Source organism: Malurus melanocephalus, unplaced genomic scaffold (assembly GCF_030028575.1).
Source record: "Malurus melanocephalus ecotype Western Australia unplaced genomic scaffold, MMel_1.1 scaffold_212, whole genome shotgun sequence".
NCBI lineage: Eukaryota > Metazoa > Chordata > Aves > Passeriformes > Maluridae > Malurus > Malurus melanocephalus.
The window spans coordinates 1,221,907-1,235,359 of NW_026623444.1; the positions used below are offsets into that span (position 1 = coordinate 1,221,907).

The 13,453-nt window shown below is 43.7% G+C and overlaps 1 protein-coding gene across 1 annotated transcript in view; it reads left to right on the plus strand.

Moving 5' to 3' along the window:
- UMODL1 (uromodulin like 1) overlaps positions 1-13,453 on the plus strand; it is a 66,429-nt gene that overhangs the window by 25,112 nt on the left and 27,864 nt on the right. Inside the window, 5 exon segments of the mRNA XM_057373995.1 lie at positions 1,350-1,592; positions 8,458-8,564; positions 9,714-9,822; positions 10,743-10,883; positions 13,040-13,288. Coding sequence (XP_057229978.1) covers positions 1,350-1,592; positions 8,458-8,564; positions 9,714-9,822; positions 10,743-10,883; positions 13,040-13,288 — 849 coding nt within the window.

Below are 13,453 nucleotides of genomic sequence, written 5' to 3' on the forward strand. Positions count from 1 at the left end.
CTTTTGTTTAGCTGAAATGTTGTTCATAATACACAGGAATAAAACACAGGATTCCTGAAAGCCTGACAATTTTTTTTTCCCTTGAATTGTTTTTACATATTTCATCTTTTCAGACAGGAGATAAGTAGTACAGATAAGATAAGCTGTAAATACTTTAATTGTTTGCYTGTTGTGTATACTGAGTTAACTTCAGTCTGTCTGTTGGCTGACCCTGGTGCCCTCAGAGCTCTCAGAAAAAAAACAGTCCTGCTATATTTGAATCTCTACAGCTAATTCATATTTATCCTTATTAAAGTTTCTTCTGCTTTGGCTGGAGGATGATACAGGCATTTTAATTCTATCCGATCTGTTTCCCAAATGGGACACAGGGTGACTCAGCCCCTCTGGCTTCTAGAACATCTCATTAGGAGCCAGCCTGATGTCTGTGACATGACTGTAGGTTGCTTACTGCTAATTCTTAAACTCCATCTGYTTTTGTTGCTGTTGTTGGTGTTTCTTTGTGTTATTTGTGTTTTGGGTTTTTTCCCAGTTCCAGTATTTCAGTTGTAAGTAAAGCATGTAACAATCTTGCTCCTCATCAGGAATGGTTTCAGGACTCTGGGAGCTGAGTCCCATCCCCACACCCGTGTGAAATRATGTAGTTAATCACCTTATCACTGACTTTGTTTAAAGTTAAAGTCAATGAACCACTGCAGGTTTCAAAGGCCTGATCAACAAGGTCAGCTATGATGCAGAGAGGCAGCATCGGAGCTCCGGGAACACCTTTTGTGTCAGATACCTGGAAGTCCTCCCCGGTGATGTACGAGTTCCCAGTTTTAGCCTAGGGTGATGTCTGAAGGATGTCTTATTCCAGACATCCACTGTGACTCATGTGCCCGTGAGTTCCTCGCCCTTTGTTCCYTCTGCAGTGGGGAGTGATGAACACTGGCAGCATGAGGCTGGAGCGGACATTTCATGTACCGGGATGACTCTGCCCTGGAAGTGCCTATCGTGCTTTACTGTTAATTTATATTAACATATGTAAATCTCCTTAATATTAACTTGAGATAAATTGCTCTTTTTTCTGGCTCACACCTGAAGGCATCAAGAATTCTTTGAATTTCCTGCCAATCTACATCCTTTCATGACCAAAGTGATGCCTATGACAAGCACTCACTATCAATTCTTTCTTGTGTCTGTTTTTTGAAGTGATTTTCTTCCTAACATCAGCCTTTCTGAAAGCYACTCATCTGTGTTGGTTCTGTCACTGCTTTCTCATAACACTGTTTTTAGCTGGGTACTGCAGGGAACTTTTGCTCTGGGGTGACAAGTTATTGCTTATCCCTTTCTTTCCTGTTTCTCTTCCCGAGAAAAAGGCCTCTCTTTGCTAGGGTACCATCTGTGCAACCACACCCTGACCAAAAGCGTGTTTAAAATGGTTGCCTACCAAAAGTCCTATGAGAAGGACAGACCCTGTGGAGGGTGGATCCCGTGGATGGTGTGTCCCAGGACACTCTACAGAATGCAGTATCACAGGGTGGAAATCCCTGAAACCATCACTYTCAGGGATTGCTGTGAAGGATACCAACAGGTTGGGCTCTACTGCTCACTGGGTATGTTCTAGCCAGATTGAGAGTGGAAAGAAATGCTTCTCTGGGAAGAAGATGAACTGCACTGAATGTGTAAAGGCTTCATTCAGTTCTGGGCCATAGGTTCTATTCACTGAAATAAGTGAGTCTGCAGAAATGTATCATTTTTAGACTTTGTCCAACATGGTAAGGAGCAGACATAGCAGACTAAAGCTCCTGATTCTTGCTCTTTGCCATGCCTAGTCACAAATTCATTAAACTTCCAGGGGAGCCTGAGGAGGGCACCTGCTTGTTACCCCTCCAAGGGCACCAATTACCTGTTCAGGTTCAGACCAAAACCCCTGACCAAGAGCAGTAACTCACATCCTGTGCCTGGTGCCGTGTCTGCTCTGAGCCTTCAGTTACACCAGGAGCTTTCTCCTCAAAAGTARTTCAGGATGCACTTAGGATAACATCTTCTTACACGTGGATTCTGTTCCCAGATTGCAAGCCCAATTTTGGTTTAAATTTAAAATAAGCTGTTACCTTCAGGGCAACCTGGTACCAGATGCTTTCCAACCCAAACTACATTAAGAACCATTTTCTGAGGGCTTCCCAGGTTACCTGTGACTATGTGGGAGGTCTGAAAACTGGTGAACTTTTTGGTGGATCTGATCTGACTTCTGAGAGTWAATAAGACTGCTCAGGAAGACTTAATCATCTTTGTCTCAAGATGGAAGATTTTTCCCCTTCCCACATCAGGRCTACCTGCCATTAACAAGAAATTCCCAGTGTTATCAGAACTTGGGACATAGATGGAGGGGATTCCTTGGGGAAAAGGGACTTTCTTTGCTTCATGGATAAAGTTACATGCTTTTAAGCTGAACAAGCATCTTGAATTTTCTAAAAAACAGAGCTGAGCTCTTCTGTCATCCAGAAAAGTTCTGCAGGACATCATTTTGTCTCCTGTTTTCGGTATGACATTGCAGTTTCTCTATTTCCACTTTGCAGCAGGGACCTGGGCATTTAMATAACCACACACAGGAACAGCAGATTGAAAGGAAAGGTCCTGTTGCAGCCCTGGCTCTTGTTTTGGGTCATAAGACTTGGGTGACTCAGATSTGTGGGAATGTCCCCAAACCTGCTCCTGCACTGGGTCATATAACGTGGCGTGAGGGGGGATGAGCCATATGTCCTGTCATGGGATCTGTCAAAAACAATGTGTTCATCCCACATTTAAGTTGCTTCAGAGCGTTGGACAAAGAACTTCCAAACTTTTTTTTTCTTCCAGGCGTTTTCTCCATARTCACAGGTAGAATATTGTGTCTAGCAGGATTTTAACAGAAGGATGGGAGCACAAAAGTGGTTGATGTGTTTTACTTGTTCCTAAAATGGTTTGCTAGAGAAGAGAAATTAAAGCATAATTCTTAATTTGCTGTATCCTTCCTTTGTTTGGCTCCATGGCTATTGTGGAGTCTTGGCAAAGGCAGAATTTGAGCTGCTGTGAGGTCACTGTGTGCCTGAGCAGATTTGTCAGACTGGCAAAGGACCTGCTGCTGATCATCTGTGTTTTCCAAGCATCAATTCCACGCTGAGGGAAATCTCCAGTACGTCTAATTATGGTTGAAAGTTACTTCACTAAAGTCTTTTGGCTACACAGGCATGTGCATACCTGTGTGCCTGTATCAAATGGCAASACTGAGAGGCAATCAGAGAAAATGGCTTTTTAATTCTGTAGTACAAGGAAAGAGCTGTGCCAGCTAAATGTGGAAGARTCACAGTGGTTGTCACTTTTTGCACAAGAAATTCAAGTGTTTCTGATCCTCTGAAAATCAAGATCTGCTTCTTGTGTGGAAAAAAAATCATCCTGGTAACACTTTAAATATTTTTCCCTGTATAATTTTACATCTTTTAAAAGCATCTCTAGGGATATTTTAAGCTTGAGAGCTGTTGATGATTCTGTTTCATCTAACATGAACAAATCTGTAAATCTCTTGTGAAGCTTAGCTGYGGAATTTCCCTTGCCATCTTGTTGATGGGCACTCTGGGCAAGTTTGTCCATGAAATACTGTGGTCACCCTGACACCTTTTCCTGTCAAAGTTAATTTGGGAATATTTTAAACCATTTAAGGATTTGTATGCCTTCTAGGTGATTTCTGTGTTTACATTATTCCGGTATCTTTGCTTTTCAGGGCATTAGTCATAAATTCTGTGAATGGTAATGCACTGTCTAGACACAGTCTTAAATAAATGATGAGAAGAGAAACTGGAACTGCTGAAATTACTGCACAGCACGCTGTGGAACTACTGTTATTTTCTTCTTGACATTATCCATGCTAGGAGTGGAAAGGTCTCCTTGACCTTTCCCAGCAACCTGCTCTTTGCCACTCCTCACCTTCTCGTCGTGAAAGGAAACATTTACCCCTGCCTGGGATGTGGCAGGCCCTGCTTTTCTTATTTCTCTATTGTTGGGGAAAAAATATGTAGATCTTTGAGCAATTTACTCTGGTGGTTCTAACTAGTTGTGTGTCCATCCATTGGGATAATKTTACAGATGCACACACAAATGACTCTGACATTTTTAAATAACAGCTGGAAAGTTAAGTATCTGAAAGTTAGGAAGTGCTGGAATTAATTCTTATGGTAGAATTAAATAAAACAACCTTTGTTTTCTCTCTTTGTTCCTGTACATGCAGATTTGTGAAGTCTTTTAATTGCCTGATCCAGCTCTGCAGTGCCCCAAGGACCACATTTCCCTGAGCCCAGGGATGATGGAGCTCCCCAGAGTGTGCCATTCTGAMCTCCACATTCAGGGCTCTGCTCAGCCTCTCACTGAATACAGAATTATTTATCACCTCTTAAGGTGAATCCTGGGGGATTCACAGGCAGCAATTTTTTCTCCATGAAGCCTGTGGGAAGTGAGGGAGCTTCTTTGTCTTTCACAGATGGGCAACTGAGCTGCAGAGGAACCGAGATCAAAACATTCTGTGTTAGTTTCAGACCTGCTTTTACACACCTTGGGTGCAGTTTTAATTTTTTCTTAAATTTATTCTGTTTTCAGAATATTTAGTGCTGTTTTTAACAACTTGTGTGGTTGGGGCACAGGGCTGCACGTCAGGCTCATGGACCTGTGAAACCCATGGCTCTGAAAGGTTTTTTCATAACACAAAACTTTCTCAGCACCTTGTTTTTTAGGTAGAGATAGGATCCAGTTCTCCAGGCTTGTTTCCAGCTGCTTGAATGGATGGCATGGTTACTTCTCCTGGTGTCTGGCTTGCTGCCCACTTTCCAGCATGAGATGAAACCAGAGAGCTCCTTATCTGCCATCTAACCCTGCCTGATCCCCAGCTAGGCTGGGGTAGAGTGCATCAGCACACAATGAAGGCTCATTGTTAAGCACTCATTTGCRAAAATACCTTAAAATAAGAAGGCCCAGACAACTTTAATTGTGARGCTTCCTGAGAGCACTTGATTTGCAGTGTTGAAGGCCACATTTTAATCAGAGTGTGCTTTGTGTGCACAGCTTCCTAAGGTTTTCAGAAAAACAACTGCAAAGTAAGAAAAATGTTCATTGTAGGTGTCCAGGCAGCTCCTCAGCAGGGCTGGGACCTTTCAGAGCTCAGAGCAGATGTTCCCATGCTGAGTGTAACAGGAGCATYTGGGGCACAGCTGTCCAGTGGTGTCACCTGTGGGCAGCATTGCAGATCAGCCTGGGCTGGGAAGGTGCCAGAATGTCCTTTGGGATTTCACCCAGGAGCAGGTGGCTCTGGCTGCCCTGCAGTTTGGGTCCCTTGTGTGCCCCCACCAGTGCAGATATGGGATTTTCAGCATCCCTACCTGTTCCAGTGGTGTCTGCTGATGGCCATCCTGGGAATTGCCTTGTCCTTTTCTGAGCCCACTGAAGCTGTCTGCTTCCACACCCYCTGTGCTGACAAACTGCAGAAGTTCCCTCCTGTTTGGGTAAAGAAGTGAATTTTTTCACCCATTTTATTATTGTGGGCTCTGGTGAAAACCAGCTCTGCTTTTACCTTTCCCCTGCCTTTGGGGTTTTGTAAACCTTGATCACATCCCCCTCAGCCTTCTCCTCTCCAAGGCAAAAATCCCAGCCAGGAAGGGTGTTAAATATCCATCAGGTGCTGGACCAACACAAATCCCAATTAGCCCCTGGAAAGGCAATCAGGATGGAAAACATCCATCTGAGCAGGTGAAGCCTCCCAAAGCTCAAACCAGGGTTTTATGGTGCAAACTGCCAGCCTGCCCTTGGAACAGACTTTGCCAGGAGATTCCTCTSTAATCTCACAGATTTGTCTCCACCTTCTGATACCTGAGACAAATGCAGGGGGATGATCCCTGACTCCACCACACCCTCTGGATGAAACCATCCCRTCCAGATGGAAGGAGGGAGAGGAAGGGGGTTATGGCTGAGCTGATGGKGTCCCTCAGCATCAATCTCCTGGGTGATCCCCCATCCTGCAGTCACAGCAGATCAGCAGATCAGCAGCTGTCCAGTGGGCAGGCTGGCAAGTGACCTTTGGTTGCTAAGCTGCAGTTCTGCTTCCATACATTTATGTAAATAACRGAGGAGAAAAGCCTGTGCTTCATCCAAATGACAGAGGAGTTGGCTGGCTTGCTCCCCAGTGCTTGCTTGGTAGGGGACTGTCCCCAGCATGATTGAAGTGGAGAGCATAAATTGAATTTCCAAAGTGCATCTGCTACAATTAGGCAGAAATGGGAAGTGAATCCATCTCTGYTTCCGCTGATCCGAAAACGATGACCTTTTGATTTCAGATAAATGGCTGCAGTGGCACCTGGCCAGGATTCAATAGTGTTTTCTGAGATTCCATGTGACTTATTAAACCATTTACACTGCAGTTAAATGCAACAACAAAATAAAAAGACCCAGGTAGGAAAAAAAGCTGCTTTGAACCTCAAACTTGCTTGAACTGCACCTGGACCTCAGAGCTGAAGGAGTTTACATGCCTGGGTCCAGCTTGCCATGATCCACCTGGTTTGAACAGTAAGGAGAACTGGTGAACAGGGAATTTTCTAACACAGGGAAATCCCTTGGTGCTCATGTTTGTGCAGGATGCAGAGTGAGAGGCTGTGAAGGAGCAACCCATGAGCCTGGGAATGTGTGGGACTGAGCAAAGGGCAGCCAAGGCTGTATCACACCTTAATGGGGCTTTAGGAATCAGGAGGAACATTTCCAGCAGAAGGACCTGTTTGGGGGAGCAGCCTGTAGTGCCAGCCCCAGAGAGAGGAGGACCTGGAATGAGCATGTGGCAGCAAGTTACATACATTTAAATGATGTAATTTAATTGATTAACCAAGAAAATCTCCCTGGCTAAGAAGGTTACTTTGCTGAGGCCAAAAGTGCTAGATTCAATATTCCCCTTCTGCTTCTCAGAAACCTCACTCTCAYCCAGAGCCTTGGGATAACAGAAATTGTAAACCCACAGAACCGACTGGTCATGATAGATTTACAGTTTGCTCTGGACCTTTCACTTGCTATGGGCTTTATTACGTCAAACGAGGTTTTTCTGCACCACAACTGTTTCTGTTGCAACAATCACGTTCATTTTTCTCCTGGCTGGGTTTGATTGCCCGGTAAAGGATCAAAAAACTGTAGGTGCAAAACTAATAAAAAAGAGAAATCTTTCAGTTTGATTAAAAAGATCAGAGCTGAGCATTACTTGGAGCTGTGTTTGAGAGTGTGGGTGAGAGCAGTGTTTGTAGGGCTTGGAAATATTTTCTCTTTTCGTCCACAGAAGAGATTTTGTGCTGGCACTGACCCAGGACCACTGCCTGCCCTTGGCTTGGGAAGCAGCARCCTTAGCTGCCTTCTCTGCAGGGCTCTCTGGCTTGGGCTACCAACCTCCTGGAGTGGCCAGCTGGAACAGAATTACTSCAACAAAGGTTAAATTTGTGCCACAAAATGTTAAATGAAAAGTTCTCAATTTCTGTCTTAATACCTGTTTCCTTTGATCATTATATATTATTTGGATTAGTCACAGCTGACATCAGGCACATTTGCTGTTCTGCAGTGCTTCGGTGTCTCCACGGTTAGAAACTCAACTATCCACCCATCCATCCATAATTATTAATGGAAAATTATAAATTTGAAATTTCTGTAACAGAAATRTCATGGACAAGAGAAAAATCTGAGAATATTTACACCCTCAAAATGAAATAATGGTATTTTAAGCTGCTGTTTTCTTCCCATTGAAACCTCAGAACAGAMACACTCCTAAAATGAGGAGGAGGTGTTTGATATAAATTAAATATCAYCATTTCATGGAAACAACTTTCTGTATTTTTGTTCTCAGAAATGTTTTTGTTACTTAGCAGTCAATAGATCCAGCATATTTGCTTCAAGACCTGGTGTTTGTCCAATGAAGGGTATGGAAACACTTGATTATCCTTGCACGTTCGATACTGAATGTCCAGGGCTGAAAAAATGCTGCAGCTCAGCCAAAGGAGCAGGCTGTGTGGATCCCACGCCAGAGGGTATGTTACTGATAAATTCAACACTGTTTCTAATRGAAATATCCTTAATTCTCCCTTCTGAGGGTGGGAGTGGGCAGGAAAACTGTTACCATAGCTCTTCCTGAAACAAACACGGGGATCTGCYTTGGATCAATCCCAGGATATTCAGCTTCAGTGCTTGCACCCCTAGCGGTGCATGGGTGCTGGGGATGCAGCAAACCCTCCTTGGCTCCTTCTCCTTGGCTGGCTCCTCTCTCTGCCCGTGGCATATGGCAAACGTGGCTGTAGATGGTGGCTGCTCACGGGCCCTTCCCTTTTGCCGAGTTCAATCTTGCTTTGTTTCCTCAGAGCCTCCCTAAAGCTCCATTGCCTTCTGCAGCGCCAGACCTCAGATGACTTGGCTGTTTTATTTTGCTCCCTGCAGGGAGGACTTTCTGGTACAACGTGACAGTGCTTGTGAAAAWGGATTTTAACGAATTAATCCGGGTGGATTCCCACCTTCTGAATCATTCCCACCTTTTGCATTCCGTGGTAAGAACAAACACAAACTCTCACCTCGTTGTGATTCTGTTACTCAGGAGCCACCCCTTGCTCCTCCTTTGTTCTGCCAGATTGATTTTTTTTGGACCTAATGTATTTCTAATTACTAAATGTCAGCTGCATCCKTAAGCAATTCAAGTAACATTGATTTATCAGCTTCTTCAGCAAATTTTTCAAGTCTCTTCCAAGGGTAATTTAAAGACATGCTGAAATAAAGGGGATTTTCCTGCTTAAGTGGTGCTTGCTCCAGTCTCAGCTCGGTTTTGGGCCTGTGACAGACTAGGACCAGACTTCAAGTCCTTCTAGGCATAATGCTTTCTGATTAGGAAATTTTAAGTTAAACCTTTCCAGAGACAAATCTATCTGCCATAATCTGCTGGCATTGATGGGCAGGAGAACAGCAATGATAGCAACTGCATGGGTGTAATTCTTCCTCCTATCTGATTTCCCCTTCTCATATCCTAAAAAAGCAAGAAACCCTGGTCCTGTCACTGTGTAGTTGGGAGTAGAGGGCAATAATTCACCAAGACTTTTATATCTTGGTCTAGAACAAGCTGTGTGAAAGTCAAGCACCCAAGAAATGGAGAGTTGAGGTGAAGCTCTGCAATAATCTGCTACTCAGTGGAATGTCCTGCTGTCTGTTCCACTGACTCACAATGCTCAGCCCACCAGCAGGTCCCCTCTCTCATTCCTGACTCTCAGTTTGGTCTCTCTGGAGTCTCTCCGTGACTCTTAATCCCACTCATCATCCTCAGTCTATTGTTTTCCCTTTTTGATTTCTATTCCCTTTGCCAGCAGTCCTTTTAGCTGCTCAGAGTAAGAAATGCTGGACAGCTTTATTGCAGGTAAATTGAGGCTTTGCAAAGCAGGACTTTTYCCATCTCTTCCTGGGTTACATCCTTCTGCCAAAGCATTTTGAGATCAGCTCCACACCCTCCTTAGCTTGGCATTACTGGAACATAAATCTCTTGTGAAATGTGAAAATAAGAACTCACCTTGCATAAATACAGGCCTAARTGTTGCCACTTTGCTGTGGTTTCTGAATTTCTTTCTGCATTCAGATTATGATAATAATCATTGCATAATTCATGTCCTGGGGAAGGAACAAGKTGCTCAAGTGTTTGCTGCCCTCTTTTCCAGGTTACTGGTGCGTTGCAGCCCCTGAATGCCTCAGTGCACCACATCCAGAGTGACCCTGGGGAAATCTATGCTGGGACAGTGCAGAACCCTGCTGGGTTCTCCTTGGAATGCACCACCCAGCTCCTCTGGCAGATGTTTYCTCCTCCCTCAAGGCCATGGTGAAGCCATGTATGAAGTGATTGACGCTGAAGTGCAAGGTCATTAATTGCAATCCTGTCACATTTTAGGGGCTTTTGTCCCTCTTCACTTGGGATCTCATTTATTTGRCCATTAATTTGCTCTCAAAGATAGCACAGAGAATCTTGCAAACTTTGCAAACATGGCCCTGACCTTTTTGTTATAGGATGGAGCGTTAAGGATTACTTTGGAGTGAAGAGTTCAGAAGGGAATGCTCCTGAATYCTCAATTAAATTAATTTTCTACCAACAGTTTTTCAGATGAAAAAGCAAATGTGTCCATATTTGTAGCACAATCACTAGTTGTATTAAACAGGCTCCTAAGAAAAGTGTTTTCTGGTGAAGCAGATATATTCTGTTGCCATGTTACCTCCAGTAGCTTGCATGAAAAGCATCATATTTATARACTGTTAATTACTATAGCATATTACTACATACTTTTAAAAGGTTACTTAAGCATTTCARTATAWTAATTTTAAATTATGTCAGTCTRCTTATTGCTCTATAGTTACCTGAAYATTTTCACTTCTGAAATGCATCTGTAAGAACCATTTTCAGTGCTTCTTATTCTGTGTTTTGCTCAGTGCAGCTTTCAGTGAAATCTCTGGGTAGTTCTCCTTTCTCCTGTGCTGACATCTCAGGTTTGGATGGCATCCTACAGCTGTAAGGAGGAGCTGCCCCTGAGTGTCCTCCAATTCCAAAGAATTGGAATAAAAAGTAACAGAGTGATAGCATCCAGAATGGCTTTAACAGCATTATTGCAGATTTACACCGAATTTATCATATCCAGAGTATTGCAGATCAATCTTGCTGCTGCTCTCAACATCTGTGCAAGGTGTGCTGTTCTTCCTAGATGTCAATGAATGTTCCTATGCTGAATTCGATGCTTGCCCTGAGAAAAGCAGCTGTSTAAACCTGGAGGGTTATTACAGCTGCCACCCTCAGCATGAACACACCACTGTCATCCCTCACCAGCTGAGCTCAGGAAAGGACGGTGAGAAATGTGGGTCTCACCTTGGGARATACTGAGGATGTTCCTGGAGGACTTTGTGCTCTTTCGCTGGAGCCACCTGCTGGGATTTGTGGAGCACGAGTGCCCCTTCTCCTCCTGTTGGGAGAAAATGCCACATAAAATAGCTGTTGCCTACTTCTGACTGAAATGCAGAGTATTTATTTCACAGTCCCTTGCTGTTTCCTTTATTTCACCCTCAGCTGCCCTCACTTACCTGTCAAAACCTGTAACTTCAGACCCTGACTGCTTCTCAGAGCAATTCACTTCTTGCCAATGCACCTCCCCAGCCTCCTGGAAAACAATTAATGGCATTATTTCTACAATTTTATTTTTTCCTATTTTGACTGCAGCCTGGACTCAGTGGCTGTATGATCCCACCCTGAGCTGCTGCACTGTCACTGAGCCCTTTGCTGCAATCAGCCAGAGTTTGGCACTGGGTGAAATAATTCCTTGTGGTACCAGTTCATCAAAATATACTTACAGCCTGCAGACATCAATGGGTCTGCTAATAGGCTTTAAGCTAATGAGATGAATAACTGCTTGCACATTCAATGCTTTAGTCAGGAAACAWTTTTACAATCCCCTAATCTCAAGAATTAAGATAACACATTACTTTATGCTTTTGTGATATGATAATACTTTTATTTTCTATTTGTATTACTTCTATTGCTGCTCTTCATGTGGAAAACATGGATGRTATTATTTTGGATTTGCTTTGTTAGAAATACTCTAACTCTTTGATAATATAATTTTCCCTAGGCATTGCAGCATCTACTCCAAGCTCAGCAGTAAATGCTGTTAATATTGGCAGTAGCTCTCCATCTGTAAGGAACTCAAGCCTCTTTCACCAATCCTCAGATGCGGGGTGCTGTAGTAATGTTGGATTTTAATGAATATTGTTGTGATTTGTGATGGGAACAAACCTGAGTATGTTTGGGYGTATATGGGTGATCCAGCCCTTTCATGCAAGAATTATCACAATCCTGTCAACAACACCCTGTTCTTCTGTGAGAGGAAATAGCTTTAGGTGGTTCTTTGAGAGTTCAGAGAGACAGGCTGGATATTTGATCTTCATCCACAACTTCTGCTCCAAGCTGAAGCCAGAGGAGTTAAACTGAGGCCCCTCTCGTGCAGGGGTTGTGGCTTTGGAGGTGTTTGGCAGCCMCCAGGCTCAGAATGCTGGAAACAGCTGTGTTCTATTGGAACAATTTTTGAAAAAAAAAAGCTTTTTTTTTCTGTAGTCTAACTATAAGCATGAAAGAATTGAAGCTGTGGCAGCAGCACGCCATGGTGTCTGGAGTGTGATGCTCATCTCACCTGACCCCAGCTCTCTCCAGCAGAGSTGTTTAGTCTGGGCTCTCTCTCTCGAGCCAGACAGACTGGCTCTGCTGCAGGGCAACTCATCCTACCCAATTTAGACACCTCCTCCTCCCAGGAGAGGAATCATCTCTGAAGGACCCTGTCTTTTCCCATTGACTTGACAAAGATTGCAGTGGACTAGAGTGGAATAACAGGGGAAATGCTGCACGCCACTCAGCCCCCAGCCTCTGTTAGCTGGGGTTTGTGGGGGTTTTCCAGGCATAAATCCAGGCAAGCTCTGCCTGAACATCTGCATTTTGATCATTAAAGTGACAGGAGGCAACACAGGTGTCAACACGTTTAGAGTACAGAGTCACTCTTCCAAATTTATTCCTGTTGCTTGTACCTGTAGCTCACTGGCTGGCAGTTTGTGTGAAGGAGATTTGGTTGTCCAGAAGAATTGTGGCTGCCTCATCCCTGGAAGTGTTTAAGGTCAGATTGGATGAGACTCTGAGCARCCTGGTGTAGTGGAAGRTGTCCCTGCCCAYGGCAGGGGRCTGGAACTGGGTGATCTTTAAGATCCTTTCCAACCCAAACCATTCCAGGATTCTTTAACTCAATGGAAATTTATATACTAGAAGGAAATAAAAAGATTWAGCCCTTAATCAGTCATGAGGGGAGCCGTTAATGTGAGAGGGGAAGATTCTGTCCTGACTTGAAGAGGAACTTACCCTATTGATTGTCAAAATGCTTGTCAGTAGTGGATTTAGAATAGCACATTTTAAAGGTGAARTGTTGCTTTTTTTTTTTTGTGCTGACTCTTCCTGGGACTGCAACAGATCCCTGTGCAGTTACAAACCATCGAATCCTCAGCATTACCAGCAGCAGCTTTGAAATGTCCTGGCTTGTGACTCTGAACCACACTTTCCAAGTCCAGGTGTTCAAGGGCAGTGAGATTGTGCAGAACCTGAAGACAGAGCACAGGGAAMTGGGTGTGTCTCACCTGGAAGTTGGTGTGATGTATTCAGTAGAGCTCAGCTATGAAACCTGTGTAAAAACCATAATCTCCCATCAAAATGTTAAAACAGGTAAAGAGACACTTTAAAATATATATATAGAATATAATCTCTCTCTCCTCCTTTTTACCCCCWTCATTCCTGCTCACTTGCAGTTGAGCAATGATCCTTTGCTCCTCAATGAACATTTCCCACCTTCTTCAGCACTTTTTATCTCATCTAYCCCAGCATTTATCC